Genomic DNA, 16,049 nt, shown 5'->3' with positions numbered 1-16,049 from the left:
TTTTTTTCTTTTTAATGACAGGTCCAAATTAAAAAGTATAACAGTTAATAAAAAAATACTATATTATGTACTCGTATTTACATTAAAATTAGCTTTATTATTTATCAGTGGCCTGGCGTATTTATGTATGTATACGTGGTTGGTTTGTTACAGGTGACAAATAGCTACTTTAAACACTTACTGAGTGATGAATGGGAATTGCATTGATGCTTTTTATTTTAAGTCTTACAGATTGTTAATCCACTGTGGTGGCTTTACACTAGGATTGAATCAATGTTAACAACAATGGCTAGTTAAGGAATAGTAGATTTTGTCAGCTAATTATCCTTGTACTAATATGAAAAAATGATGGTGTTTTAGTCATGTGGAATAGTCTGATAGCTGATATTTTTATATGTTAAAATATAGCTGTTTGTATAGTGGAAATTTTTAAATGAAAGCATTCAAATCATTTTCTTTTCCTGGTTTGTGTTTCTGATAATGCCGCAACTTTCTGTTGACCTTATAGTTAGCACATTGTTTGTGTATTTATTTGATGAATTTACAACCCTTTCCCCTGTATTTCTACATGTATTAATAATCTCAAATAAAATTAAACAATCTTCTTATTCTGATAGAGAAGAAAAAGCTGGATCACTTACCAGTAACTGGAGTTCTCCTATTGGGTAATCTCCACAGATCCACATTCTTTGAAGTTATTGTGAATGCCTCGAGGACCAAGGGACCGTTGAAATTTCCAATTTCAGGAAGGTAAGCAAGCACACTGAAGCATGTCTCTAGCATCTCTCAAACCCCCTCCCCCCAACTTTCTTACATATACGTCTGTACTGCATGCCCCCTCAGTTCCGGTGGATGCCCATCAGGAAGACTCTCATGCTGGACAGAAGGGCAAGAGAGGTGGATCTGTGAGGGAAAAGACCCAATAGGATAACTCAAGTTACTGGTAAGTAATCTAGTTTTCACAGACTTGAGATTTTTTTCCTACATTTTTTTCTCTTCAGCAGTTTATGTAGTTACAAAGAGAAGTTGTTTGGGATAGCTCCTTTTTGTAAGTTTGATGTGGATTCATGGAATTTACTGTATGGGTAATAAATACCTAGTTCTTAATGGGCATATGAATAAATGGGACATTACTTTTAAACTATGTCATTTATATAATAGCTATGTATTAAAAATTATATATTTATTACCTTCTGGTAAATAGTGTAATAGTTTTAAAGCAATGTGAGGAAATCATATGTTGAATTATTTTAATTTTTATCTTTGATGTTGCTTTTATTGAAGTATATACTCATATTGTAAAATTTCTCCTTATGCTAAATTCATCCGAAGTCTTTCAGCATAGTACTGGACAGCAAGAATAGTTTCATGTTAATTGACTAACATTTCTTTCTGACATAGTTTCAGTGTACCTTTTTAATTTTATGAAGGTGTATTTGGAAATAATTCAGGGTATGTTGCAGTTGTATTTATCACTTTCTTGTTCATAGTGGGTGGACTTATTGATGTAAAGGGTGGCACAGTTGGTTCAGTGTGAGCTGTGAAATACCAACCCTGTTTATGTAGGTAAATGTTAAACTTGGACAGATTCCTTGTTTCCCATTTCTCTCCAACTCATTCTGCATTGTTACCAGGTTAGCATTTCTAAAAGGCCACCTTAGCACATAAAGAGCCTGTAGTGGTGCTGTGCTCTTGCTGTTTGTATACAGTTTCATCCATTTGCTGAGTACTTAGGGCCTCTCATAATCCAGTCCCATCCTAATTATCCAGTTTTAGTATCTTCAGTTTGCAACTTTTGGTTTTTCCTGGATACTTGTCATATTTATGCTTTGGCTTTTGCCTTTCCATTTTCTTGAAATGACCTTCTTTCCATTCTACTTTTCTACATGTTAAGGTTGAGGCCAAATCCTGTCCCTTAGATAAATCCTTTTATGCTAGCATCTCTGTTATCTCTCTTGCTTTGGTAGAAAAATGAGATTGCTATGAGGATTGACTTTATTAATTCATGGACTGTACTTAAAACAGTGCCTAGCATCACATAGTAACCTCTCTTGTTAGCTCTTATCTGATCACTGATTATTCTTAAGTATTTTTGTGATCATTTAATTTTTATCTGTATAATACAGTTTTGCTTCAAATATTAGTTTCAGCTTGTATTGCTATTTCTTCTGATATAAAACTCTTAAGCTTGACTTGAATGGTCTTTGAGAACAAGGATAGGATTTTATTATTATTATTATTATTTTTTTTTTTTTTTGTCTTTTTGCTATTTCTTGGGCCGCTCCTGCGGCATATGGAGGTTCCCAGGCTAGGGGTCCAATTGGAGCTGTAGCCACAGGCCTACGCCAGAGTCACAGCAACGCAGGATCCGAGCTGCGTCTGCAACCTACACCACAGCTCACGGCAACGCCGGATCATTAACCCACTGAGCAAGGGCAGGGACCGAACCGGCAACCTCATGGTTCCTAGTCGGATTCGTTTACTACTGCGCCACGACGGGAACTCCAGATTTTATTATTTTTTATCTTGCTTCCTAATATTAGTAACTAAGATTAACCATACCCAATTGAAAAATTATTTTTTCATGTAGAGTCACAAATATACTTACTGGTTTTGTCATTTATAAAACAGATTCGTTTGGCTCATCAATCCTGTTTGTATTGTATACTTTTTCAGGAACAGCAACTTGTTTCCTTCAAAGCTAGTATGGTAAATTACAGTTGTTTAGTACACTGTAAATTTCTGTTGCACATTAGAAAAGAGTGTATAGTTTTGAGAGTATTAATTTGTTTTCATTCACTTTAAAGGCTCTGTGTAGTATAAGAAAGCAAACCAGAAATTCAGTATACTTTATTTTTGAGGTTTGAATATCTTAGAAGATTATTGCTTGATTTTTCAGAAATAGTTGTATTTAAGATACCTGTCCGATGAAGCAGTAGATGAAATCTGATTTCAGGGTCGTGGAAGGAAGGAAATGCTCTTTGACAGATTGAATGTCACTTCAGAAATAATCATTGGAGAACCCCTTTGGGTCCTGTAGGACAAGCCAAGATGAACATTTAGTCACATTACTCAAGTATTTGTTTTGAATCTGCCGATCATTCAGTCTCCTGGTTTCTTGGTGTGATATGGTATGGTGGTGTATTGAGAATTTCTTTAGAGATACATGATGAAATATTTTGAAGTTAAAGATCATGATGGGATCAGAAAAAAAAATATGTGGGTATTTGGGTGTGGTGTATGTTATGTGTGTGTAAAGAGATAAAAAGAGCAAATCTGACAAATGTTAATTTGGAATGTAGGTGAAGGGTATAGCTTTAAACAGTGCCCTGTGAACTTTTCTATGGCTCTGACATTTTTCAAAAAAAAGTTGAAAAGAAGGTATTTTAAAAATTACTTTATTGTGTTTCAGTTTCTCTAATTCTAAAATGGCAATAATAGAACTTACTCTTTCTATGCCTTGATGCAGGTAGTCACAGTGGGAAGTAGAATAGTGGTCAGGTGAGCTTTTAAGAAGTGGTAATTTTTTTTTTGACATTAAAGAAGAATTTTATAATGGAGAGTTTTTCAAAGAATATTTCACCTAAAATTATAATAGCTTAAATATGTCTATTCCTTTTTTAATTATTCAGAGTACATTGCATTATAATTGAAGAACAACAAGCACAAAAGAAGTATACATTGATATATAAATTAACCAATTGCAATCTTGAAGCTGAAAAATATAGCTAATTATAAAATAATCAATGGGAAAAATAGATTAGACACAGCTGAAGAGTTATTTTTTGTTGTTGCTTGGGGTTTTTTGTGTCTCTGTTTTGTTTTTTATCTTTTTTTGCACCTCCACCTCCCCATGACATTTGGATTTCCCAGGCCAGCGCAGCTGCTGCAGAGCTGGATCCTTTAATCCACTGTACTGGGCTGGGGAATCAAACCTGCGTCCTGGTGCTGTAGAGATGCCACTGATCCCATTGCGGCACAGTGGGAACTCCAAGGAGTTGTTAATTTCAAGATAAAGTTGATAACTCTTCCAGGACCAGAGCACAGGGAGATAAAGAGATGAACAATATAAAAGAAAAGGTAAGACATCTTAGAGAATAAATTGAAAATTTCCGACCTATATCTAGTTAGAGTGCCAGAAGAGAAAATACAGAAAATAGTAAAGAAGCAGTATTGAAGAAAAAAATGACTAAGACTTTTCAAGGATTAAAAGAAAATAGTGGAAATTATGAAATGATTAGAATTGAATCACCACAAAAGCAGAGTATCAAAACTTAAGGGATATTAAGAAAAGTGGTGCTTAAGGGTAAATTTATAACTTTAAAACATTATTTATTTATTTATTTATTTGGTCTTTTTCTAGGGTCACACCCATGGCATATGGAGGTTCCCAGGCTGTGGGTCCAATCGGAACTGTAGCCTCTGGCCTATGCCAGAGCTACAGCAACTCGGGATCCAAGTCGCATCTTCGACCTACACCACAGCTCATGGCAATGCCGGATCCCTAACCCACTGAGCGAGGCCAGGGATGAAACCCGCAACCTCATGGTCCCTAGTTGGATTCGTTAACCACTGAGCCATGATGGGATCTCCTAAAAGCATGATTTAGATTGAAAGAAAATAAGTGAGCTAGATACACAACTCAAAAAACTAAAGAAAAATAAAGAAGGAAAACACAAGAAAGAGGAAATAAAAATAGAATTTGGTGAAATAGAGAATAATCAACACTAGAAATAATAGCAATGTTCATTCAGTCAAAGCAGATCCTTTTAATTGATTAGGTTCTGGAAATAATCAAGAAGCAGATGACACAAATAATAAAATTGTAAAATGGGGTACAGTTACAAATAACAATTATAATTTAAAAAAATTACAGGAAATCACCCCTAATTTGTGTATATAAAATTTAAAAACCTGGCGTAATAGTCTGTTTTCTCAGGGAAAAACATCATTCAGAAATTGACTCTGCAAGAAAAAGAAAATCCATAGAAACTAAAATCTCTTAAAGAGAACGAAGCTGTAGTAAATTTCCCCAAGAAGAGTAAGTTTTTTTAAAAATGTCAACTTAATAGAGCTATAGTTCATAAACCATGCCACTTACACATTTAAAGTATACGATTTAGTGGTTTTTAATATTTTTACAGAATTGTACAATTTTAGAATATTTTCATCATCTCAGAAAGAAACTGTGTATCCATTAGTATTCAGTCCCAGCTCTCCCCAAACCCTCCAGCCTTATGCAACCACTAATCCACTCTCTGTGTCTATAGGTTTGCCTGTTCTAGACATTTTGTATAAATGGAATCATTCAATATATGGCTTTTTGCGATTTAACTTCTTTCATTTAGTATAATATTTTTAAGGTCCAGCCATGTTGTGGGTTTTATCAATTTACTTCATTCCTTTTTATGGCCAAATAATATTTCATTGTTTCATTGTATGAATATATCACATTTATCAGTTGATGGCTATTTAAGTTTTTTCCCTATTTTTTCCTTATTAGGAATATCCTGGTATCAATGTTTGTGTATGAAATTTTGTGTGAACATATGTTTTCATTTCTCTTGTGTATATACTTGTGAGTGGAATTGCTAAGTCATATGGTAACTCTTTTTATCCTTTTAAGGAACTGCCAGATTGTTTCCCAGAGTGGCTCTACTATTTTACTTCCCACCAACAGTGTATGAAGTTCTCAGTTTTTCCACACTTCCACCAATAGTTTCATTTCATCTTTCTGATTAAAGCCATTCTAATTGGTATGAAGTAGTACCAGAAGGAATGGTTTTAATTGTGATTTTGTAATCATAATTTCATATTACTTCTGGGGAACAGATAATCCCAATTTTATACAGACTGACACAGATAATAGGAGAGGAGAGTTCTCAGCTGGTGCAGTGGGTTGAGAATCCAACTGCAGTGACTTGGGTTGCTGCAGAGGCACAGGTTGGATCCCTGGCCTTTGAACTTCCATATGCCACAGGTGCAGCCATAAAAAGAAAAAGAGGGAGATCTGCCATGTTGTTTATCAAAACCTAAACTGCAAAGAATATACAAGGGAAAATATATTACATTAAGTCTCATTCATGAAAAGATGAAAATTTTAATTAAGAATGTAAGGATAGCAGAATATTTGAAAATTATGTTAATGTAACTTATAATGTAAGATTTAGGAAAAAATCTTGAAAGATCTAGTAAAGCTATATGATAAAAATCAATATCCATTAATTTTTTTTAAAAAGGTAATCCTCAGACCATGAAGAGAAATGAAATTTTTTTCTAGTACAGGCTTTCCTTCAAACAGCAGGCATCATGCTTAATGATGAAACCTAGAAACATTCTCTTAATATCAAGAATATGACAAACATATCTCTACTAATAAGAGACAAAAAAATCCAAAAGGATTGGAAAGAAAGAATGAGATGAACATATCCCCAGAAAAAAGTTTTTTGGAAAGTCAGCAGGTTAGGAGTTCCCGTTGTGGTACAATGGAAATGAATCCAACTAGGAGCCATGAGCTTGTGGGTTCGATCCCTGTCCTTGCTCAGTGGGTTAAGGATCTGGTGTTGCTCTGAGCTGTGGTGTAGGTCGAAGATGCAGCTTGGATCCTGCATTGATGTGACTGTGGCGTAGGCCAGCAGCTGTAGCTCCAATTAGATCCCTAGGCTGGAAGCCTCCGTATGCCGCAAGTGCAGCCCTAAAAAGCAAAAAAAAAAAAAAAGTCAACACATTATGTTAATAAGAGAATTCAGTGTTACTCAGTATAAGATCAACATTCAAATTGGCAAGAGCCAATTATAAAATTAAAAAAAATACCTCTTTTGTAGCAAATTCCATAAAGTGCCCAAGGTTTTATTAAAGGTCATAAAATTAGACATGAATAAAAAGCAGGGTATACTATAATTATTGGTGGGCAATATAAATATTGCTAAAAAAAAACTTCTCTGTGATTTATATGTAGTTTCAGACAAAAACCCCAGTAGGATTTTTTTTTCATTTTGTGGAAAATGACCTTCATAATAAAAAGTAAAAGTTTCCACTGTGGTACAGTGGGATCAGCATCATCTCTGGAACATCAGGATACAGGTTTGATCTCCAACCCAGCACATGAGCATAGCTCTATCGTAGCCTGTGTATCTGTGCTCAGATCTGATCCCTGGCTCCGGACCTACATATGCCATGAAGCAGCCAAAAAAAGAGGGAAAAAAAAGGTCAGGGCATGAGGGGAAAAAGAAATAGTAGCATTGGGGAGGGAGGGAGTGGGATGTACTGGAGGTTTGTGGTTAGTAGGTGCGAACTATTACATTTAGAATGTGTAAGCAGTGCGGTCCTACTATACTGCACGGGGAACTAATCTAGACTCTTGGGATAGATCATGATGGAAGATAACATAAGAAAGGGCATGTGTGTGTATATATATATGTGTATGTATGTATGACTGGGTCACTTTGTTGTACAGTAGAAATTGGCACAACATTGTAAATCACCTATACTTTAATTTAATTAATTAATTAAAAAAAATAAAGACACGTAAATAACCAGGACTGTTCTGAAAGAATACAAAGAATGAGGAGGGAGTTACGCTGTTGGATACCTAGAGTAATCTTAAAATTATGGTATTTAGAAAAGAATCCTTCATAACAGGGAAAAAAAATAAGCTGCTCTACAACATGTGTCTTCTAGACTTAATGCTGAGCAAAAGAAGTAAGACACAAAGGAGTTCATGTTGTATGATTTCATTTCTAGGAAGCCCTAAACAGGTAGAACTAGTCTGCGGGATAGAGATCATGTTAGTGGTTATCTTGGAAACATGGTACTGATTGGGAGGGGGCGTGAGGGAGTTTTCTAGATTTCGAAAAATGTTAATATCTTGGTCTGAGTTGGGTTACATGGGTATATGTATTTTAAAATCAGGCTGTACAGTAGTATTTGTATACTTTACTGTATATAAATTATACCTCAAGAAAAGTAAAATAAAATTTTATGGTATTTGAAAGTAGTATAATCTTAATATAAGAAAAGACAGATTAATAGAGAGTTCAGAAATGGATCCATACATATTTGAGAAGTTGGTAGGTGCTGGAGATGGCATTTTCTATCAGCAGAGAAAGAAAAAGTGGACTATTGAATTGGTTTTTCTATAGGGAGGGAAACTAGATTTCTACTTCAGACCATATTTCAAATTCCAGTTGAATTAGACACTAAACATGAAGAACTATTTTCTAAAAAGAGGAAAGTATAGAAAAATACGTGTTTTTATAGAATATGTATGTATGTGAGGTCTTATATAACTAGTCACACAAAAAAGATTTAGGAGTTCCCTTTGTGGCTCAGTGGTAACGAACCTGACTAGTAATCATGAGGATGTGGATTCATTCCCTGACCTTGCTCAGTGGATTAAGTATACAGCGTTGCCATGAGTTGTGGTGTAGGTTGCAGATGTGGCTTGGATAGTGCGTTGCTGTGACTGTGACCGGCAGCTGCAGCTCCGATTTGACCCCAAGTTGGTAACTTGCATATGTCGCAAATGTGGACCTAAAAAAGCAAAACAATAAATAAATAAAAGGGAATGAACCATCAAGGATTAAAACTACACACACACACACACACACACACACACACACACACACACACACACACACACACACTTGACTCCCTCAAAAAGAAAAACAGGTTTAATATAAGGCATCATAAACCAAACTAATACATATTGTTGTAACTGGAAGGTATGTATAGGATTTGTAGTAACAGTGAATTTTTGTCCAGAATATGTAAAGATCAAAAGCATAAGATAGGCGATGCAAATAAAACAAACAGCGGGTGTTAAGGCAATTCACAGCAGAAGAAACTGGAAATTGGGCTGAGACGATGCTTAGTGCCATTTGTAGAGAAGTGCATTTAAAAACTGAGCCATTAATTTTCACCCATTAGATTGCAAATCTCAGATCAAGTAAGTGTTACACAGTTGAAAATGTGCATACCCCTGTATCCAACTGGGTATCACTTTTCCAGGTATTAGTCTAGAAAAACTCGCACATTTGCCCAGGGAGATCTGTGTAGGGATATTCATTTTGAAAAAATCTAAATGTCTACAATAAGAGACAAATAAGATAATGGGTAAATAAGATATAAAATCGTTATTTAACAGAGAATTACCTAGATCTGTGATAAGGTTTTTATCATCAGTGAGGTGTGTTTTTTTTTTTTTTTTTAAGAAATTGTACTGTATACGCCCAGGAATTGTTCTGAGCGTTTTTTAAACATTAAACATTTTAGTCCTCCTAGGCACTATCATTATCTCCATTTTATATACAGGAATACTGAAGAGTAGAGGGGTAAATAACCCTGTCTCTTCTAATAGATGGTAGATAGCAGAGCTGGGATTCAAAGCCAGGATTGAAACCTCAGTTGCCTGGCTCCAGAGTCGACTATGCCATGCTGTCTTTTGATGTTTATAAACATGGAGAGACCTCATAAATGTCAGGAAAAGTTAATTGCAGAATACTGTAAACAATATTTCATTTACGCCAAATTCATGGTACCGCTGACCTCTGGATGGGGTTGGGTGGTGAAGGAGATCTAGAGAGATTGGTGAAAGAATACTAACCTAATGGAATGGCATATTTTTCCCTAAAGAATATGTATATTACTTTATAGCTTTTAAACACCTACATTTAATGTATATACTTATTTTTCATAAGGAAACACTGGAATGATTGACCTTTATTGTTTTAATCTTTATTTATTCTTGGTATTGGTTATATAGAAAAGAAAACAGTGGCCCTAGCACAATGGCTATAATTTTTTCTATTCCTGGGAGATAGTAGCGGATGAGTTCAGGTCACTGGGTTAGGTGATGAGCATAGGGTGGTTTCATCCTCTCTCTTTAGGTAGCTCAGAGTTGTACAGGCAAAGAAATAAGAAAAATAATTTTAATTTAGTATGTTATGTGCAAATGTCTTTTCTTATTCCCAGTCTCTACATGCCCGCCTCTCCCCTCCAAAGACAAATAGGAGAAAAGGGAAATGGCTTGAATTGGGACAAGACAAACAGGCAATGGAATACTGATGGCAGTCCTTCTTCTTAATTCTTTTACAGAACTACCAGAGAATAAACTATATAATGGTCAGAGATTGTTCTTTTTCATCATTGTATCTCCAAAACTTAGTATAATGCCTTGTGCTTAGTAGACTCCTAGTGTTTGAATAAAAAACTGATGCACTGTCACACTCTGAAATTAACTAGCTCCTGAACCCAAAGTTCTCCTTAAAGCCATTATAGGGTGTCTTCCATTGGTTCCATTTCTTCCATTGATTACCTAAGTCTGAGGCGTTTTGACTTAGAACACTCTGCTAAGTCTTGAATTGTTTCATGCCAAGGAATTCTGGCTTGAGAAATACTTTAATCTATAGAAAACTTTGGATCTCTAAAATCCAATTTTATTTTCATTGTGCTGAGTCCAGTACATTTTTTTAAACCACTAGTCTTCTAATATTGGGATGATACAGTTGTTTTTCTCAGGGTTATTGTATTCTCTGTCTTAAGAGTCAATGCTGTCTTGTCAAAGTGTTTATGTTCTGTATCTTACTTGTGAAATTCTTGATTTCCTAAAACCACATCCTTTTCAAGTTTCCAGATGGACCATGGACTGTTTCCAGATGGTATTAGGTTTATAATAAGAGAATTCTACTATTTTTTAAAATCTGTCATGGTATCTCATAAAAAGTAGTTATAATTATTTCCTTTTACCCTCATGAGAGGTGTGTTTTTCTCGGTAGCAAATTGGAATCAGTGTTAGGTGAGATCTTTCTTCAAAGGGTGAATTTGAGTATCTGAAAATTGCTGAGAGTGGGTAACATTGAACAAATTATAGTGAAAGATACTTATCTTACATTGTAAGTTTAGCACTTCTATTATAATTGAGAAAAATCCTAAAACACAGCATATTATTATGCTGCATAGTTTTGGTTAAACTCTTGGTCAAATCCTATTCTTTGTGTGCATAGTGCTTCTTTCTTACTGTGTAACCCTTTTGCCAGAGATAACATGAAGAGAGCCTGATTAACATTTGGTGGAACAATCCTGCTGGCTCAAGCTGCTGCCCAGATATTTGATTCAGTCTATTTTCTGGACAGTCTGGTAAGCTGTCACTATTCTTCACATTAAAATCATTTTATTCAGGATGTTCAAGAGAAGTTTAAAGGAACAAATGATATACATTCAATGAAAATGTTAAAATAGTCATATTAACTTAAGCCTTCACATTAAGCATGACTAACTTATAACAGCACTGTCTTATAGAAATATAATACAGAAATATAATGTAAGCCACAAAGGGAGTCATATATGTAATTAAAAAAATTTTTTGCAGCCACATTAAAAAAATAAAATGTGACAGGTGAAATTACTTTTAATGCTGTATTTATTTAACCCAGTATATCTAAAATATTCCCTTTCAATTATTAGAAAGGTATTTCACAATCTTTTTCATACTCAGTCTTTAAAATCTGGGGTTTGTTTTATACTTAGAGCCCATCTCAGTTTGTACTAGCACATTTCATGTGCTCAGGACCCACATGTGGTACTTCTGTATTCTACTGTGCAAACTTGGAGCATCTGAAAAATACTAGTCTCTCTCCTTCTGTTACTTCTCATTAAAAGTGTTTTGAGTCTTTTTTTCCTTTATTGCTTCCCCTCTTCATAGGTGCTTAGCTTTATAATTGATCATTGATAACCCAAAACCCTACTATTTCTAAATTTGACAGAGCATTTAGGTCTTTCTGTGGTGTTCCCTGATACCCTGGGTCTGCTTAATTTCTTTAGATAAAGTGTAAAGTTTGCTTCCTCTAAGCTTTTAATCAAAATATCAGACTTAGACTTTCATCAGAATATCAGACTCAGATTTTCTGCATGGGCTTTGTGGGTGGGATTATATAGTTGACTTTTGAACTGCATGGGTCTGCTTATATGTGGATTCTTTTCCATAGTAACCACTGCAGTACTACACAATCCACCATTGATTGAATCCACAAATGAGGAGGAACCCTGGATACAAAGGGCCTACTATATCTGGATTTTTGACTGCCTGGCTGGGGGGCACCCCAACCCCTATGTTGTTCAAGAGTGAGCTGTACATTAATGTCATTGTTACCTGCCTCACTCGAGCGAGGTCACAAACCTCTCTTTTCTTGGTTCAAAGTTGTCATCCTGAAGCAGGATTCCTGCTTCATCATATAGTTGACTTCTTTTTATAAGGTGAGGTCTGACACCTTACTTTATGGGGATTGGGTACCCATATTCTAAGATGCAGTCTCTGAGTGCTTAGAGATTTTCAAATTACCTTATTTTTTCTCTGCTGTTTGAGAATGAACATTTTGCAAAATAAAGCCATAACTAAGGTACAACACCTGTGACTTGACATTTTAATAGCTTTTGGTTTCATCTTTCCTAGGTGAGGGACATTTAAGAAGATTATTCTCAGTAAATGAATTTATAACCTTTAATACTAGTTGTCTGTATGTCCCAATACCAGCAGAGGAATCTTTACGTTAACTTCAGGTAGTGCCAGACTTTGTTCTTACAGCATGAGCTCACTTGGACTCTGAATATATAAATATTCAGATTCTGGGGTTTCCTAGGTTACTTATTTTCTTGTCTTAATTTTTGTTTAATTTTTGTAAGAGTTTCCAGTCTTTCTTAACCTCCTCTTTGTTATTCTTTCTCCCTTTTAGTAAAATCTCAATCCCATTCTGTTTTCTCCCCACCCTGCTATGCAGGCAAACCCATTATTGCTTGAGGGGATTGCCCAGCATAGTTACTCTTGCTGAATTTACTCTTGCTTATCCCTGATGGTAAGGTAGCAGTTTTACCAACAGTGGACAGCCTTAGGGTAGGTTATGGAATAAGCAGTCGAGGTCCTGGCATGATGATAAAGTGAAGCCAGAACATTCTTCTCATTCTCCCATCCACTGTGATCATTCACTCTATTTAAATTTTGTTGCCCCTAGCCAGGTGAAAACTTATAGTCACTAACTCTGGCCACTGGTGTGTTGGCCAAATTTCTGAGTTAGAGGCAGAGCAGTTAAATAGCCAAGAAGGCATGTGGTAGCAGCTGACTTTGAAGAAAACTAAAATTTGGTAAAGGAGTGGGCTAGGGTTGGCGCAAAGGATTACTGGATTGGTTTACTTTCTCTTCTATCTTCTAGTTTGTCCTATTGCCATAACACTCATTAAAAAAAAAAAAAAAAAAAAAAAAAAAAAAAAAAAAAGCTCCAATTTTAACTTTATCTCTGAATAGTTTTCTGAGACCATTGCAACGTCCGTTACTTTTTCAGCAGTGAACAAGACAGACACTGCCTTTTCAAGTGGTGGTTACATGTCCTTCCTCTTTAAAGTGTCTAGTAACTCTCCGCTGTTTTCAGGTTCAAGTCGGCGGTCTCGGCTTACCAGCCTTTGGGGTTCTGCAGTAAAGTGGCAACCTAAGACTAGTGCTACCAGTTTGACTCTTGGTCGTATTTTGTTTGGCCCTCTCAGTGTTGGTCTGTACAATGTTTCAAAGGAATTGAATTGCCATTATTAAAAATGAAGGCGATTTCTCTTAAAATTTCAAATTTCTACCTTTGTAAAAATTATAAGATCTGGCAACTTGTTCTGAGCCACATTGTTTATTACAATAATTTGCCCCACTTAGAGGGGCCTTTCTGCTCTCCCCAGGTCTCTTCACTCCCTGTTGTCTCTTGGGTTTTTAGTATATCTGGTCCTCTTTACTCATTTTTATCACTATCTCGTCTGAATATTTAATTGAGCTCTTAACTCCTGTTCTAGATGATCTGGTCCCTCACTTCTCTAAACTTGATTTCTTTTCTTTGCTATGAGCCTTTTAGTACAGCCAAGAGGCTTTCGTTAGGTGAAGTCTGAACTCCTCACCAAGGCTTAGAAATCCTTTCATGGGCTCGTTCCTTTTTGTTTCTTCAGCCTTAGCTGTTGCCATTCCCAGTGAGGTTTATGCCCAGCCATATCCACCATCCACCTGCCTCTGTTGTGCTCTGTTGTTTCTGGCTTTTGCAAACACCCTTTGGGAGCTGTTTTGCTTCTCTTCCCATTCTCTGTCCCCAGGACTTCCTGCTTCCCACCCCAGGATTGGGTTAATTCCTGTTAATTTCATTCCCTAGTTTAGCTGTCACATCCTTTGGAAAGCCTTCCCTACTCCCATGCAGTCTGCCTAGGTAACCATCCTGTGTATTTCTGTGAATGCTTCAATTGATCCCAGCCCTAACACTTAATACAGCTCCTTTTGATAGTCTGCTTTCCATCCCATTCTGCAAACTTTTTGTCTTCATCCTATTGTGTAGAATATTCTTTTCAGTCTTCTAATTTGTGTTCAACTTCTAGGCTTCAACTTGGAGGTTCTCCTAAGAGAATTTGTTTGTGTGGGATTTTGTTTTTGGGTTTGGGGGGGATTACTTCGGTATCTACTTACCTTTCACTTCTGTGATACTTTCTTAAAAAATCTCTAGTTTTACCACTTGACATGGTTTCATGTATGTTACTTTAAATCGAAGTTATAGTTAGTGCCACAATTTTATTCTTAAGGTGTTATTTGCCAGTAACCTGTGCTTTACTTATAGTATATTGCTGGCTAAGACAGTTTATCTGTTGATTATATTTATTCATGAGTCAGACCTCTTTCCTTGGTAATCTCCTTCATGCCTTAAAAACTGACATCGAGCCTGAAGTTTTTATTTTTACCTAAATTTCTTCCTCCATTTTGGACTTCTTTCATAATGCATATATTTTAACTACTTGTGTAGTTTTCCTTTTATTTAATTAATTAATTAATTAATTTTTTTAAGGGCTACATCTGCAGCATCGAATAGGAGCTACGGCTGCTGGCCTATGCCACAGCTATAGCAGCTCATATCCGAGTCACGTCTGCAACCTAACACCGCAGCTCACAGCAATGCCGTACCCCTACCTCACTGAGTGAGGCCAGGGATCAAACCTGTATCCTCATGGGTTCGTTACTACTGCGCCACCATGGGAACTCTGACTTGTGTTGTTTTCTGTTTCTCACACTTAACTGTAAACTAAGTAAGGATTGAAACCACTAATATTGGTATTTGGAAGGTTTTGATATTTACCATGTGCATGTTTAAGATGTGACTGTAAAACAGTTAGTGTTGTCTGTAAGTTAGGAGTGATTATCTCCCATTCCTTTGCCTGTGAAATACTAGGCAGTTATTTAGGCAACACCACTTTATGTCTTCTAGGTATTTCAAAATTATCATGAACAAAATTGGTCTTTGATTTCTCTCCCCAAGTTTTTTCTCTTATGACACATTCTCTTCCCCTCTCTCCTCACTCTCTCTCTTACCCTTTACTTCCCATTCATCTACAGATCGTATACCTCCACAATATATTTAGAATTCGGCCACTTCTTCTACCCTCTATTGTTGCCATCCTAGTATAAGCCAGCTTCATCTCGTGCCTGCCTATTCTAGTAAGTTCCTAATTGGTTCCTGTGATTATTCTCTACTCTCCTACCATCTGGTCTCTAAAAGCAGCCAGGTAATTTTTTTTTTTTTTAAGTTTCCAGGGCTCGTTTTCATTTGATCCTCACAAATCTCCTTGTAGAATGACTATTATTGCTGTAATTATTTTTCCCAAGAAAACAGTGTCCAGAAGGTTAAATGACCTACATAAGAAAAGTCATTAGGCAGTAGAGCTATAATTTAATTATGGATCTTCATGTCTCAAAGCTTTACCTTGTTGAGTACAAATTCTAAATATGATTGACTTGGGAACCTATAAGAAGGATATTACCATAAAATCTCCTCCAGACTGTTTTGCAAAGGCATATGTCATTCATACCATTTATAGTCACTCCTTTAAAGCAAACAGTGTTTGTTTTTTAAGTAGACTATTTAGAGCTCTTTTAGGTTCAGAGCAAAACCTAGTGGAAGGTGTAGGTATTTCCTGTATATCCCCTGCCTCCACACTATGTAGCATCCCCCATTATCAACATCGCCACTAGAGTGGTCCATTTGTTATAA

The 16,049-nt window shown here is 36.0% G+C and overlaps 1 protein-coding gene across 8 annotated transcripts in view; it reads left to right on the top strand.

The window, feature by feature from the left end:
• YAF2 (YY1 associated factor 2) overlaps window positions 1-16,049 on the top strand; it is an 86,319-nt gene that overhangs the window by 22,416 nt on the left and 47,854 nt on the right. For 3 of the 8 annotated variants that reach the window (XM_021092541.1, XM_021092543.1, XM_021092542.1), the window contains one exon: window positions 618-750. The exons of 2 other annotated variants lie outside the window; for them this stretch is intronic. In XM_021092541.1, the coding sequence (XP_020948200.1) occupies window positions 618-750 (133 nt within the window). Of the gene's footprint in view, window positions 1-617; window positions 751-843; window positions 944-16,049 lie in introns of all 8 variants that reach the window. 3 more of the 8 variants (XR_002344163.1, XR_002344162.1, XM_021092540.1) reach the window with 3 other exon arrangements.

This window comes from Sus scrofa, chromosome 5, assembly GCF_000003025.6.
Source record: "Sus scrofa isolate TJ Tabasco breed Duroc chromosome 5, Sscrofa11.1, whole genome shotgun sequence".
NCBI lineage: Eukaryota > Metazoa > Chordata > Mammalia > Artiodactyla > Suidae > Sus > Sus scrofa.
The sequence above is the reverse complement of the archived record's forward strand: the minus strand, read 5'-3'. Positions and strand labels throughout refer to the sequence as shown.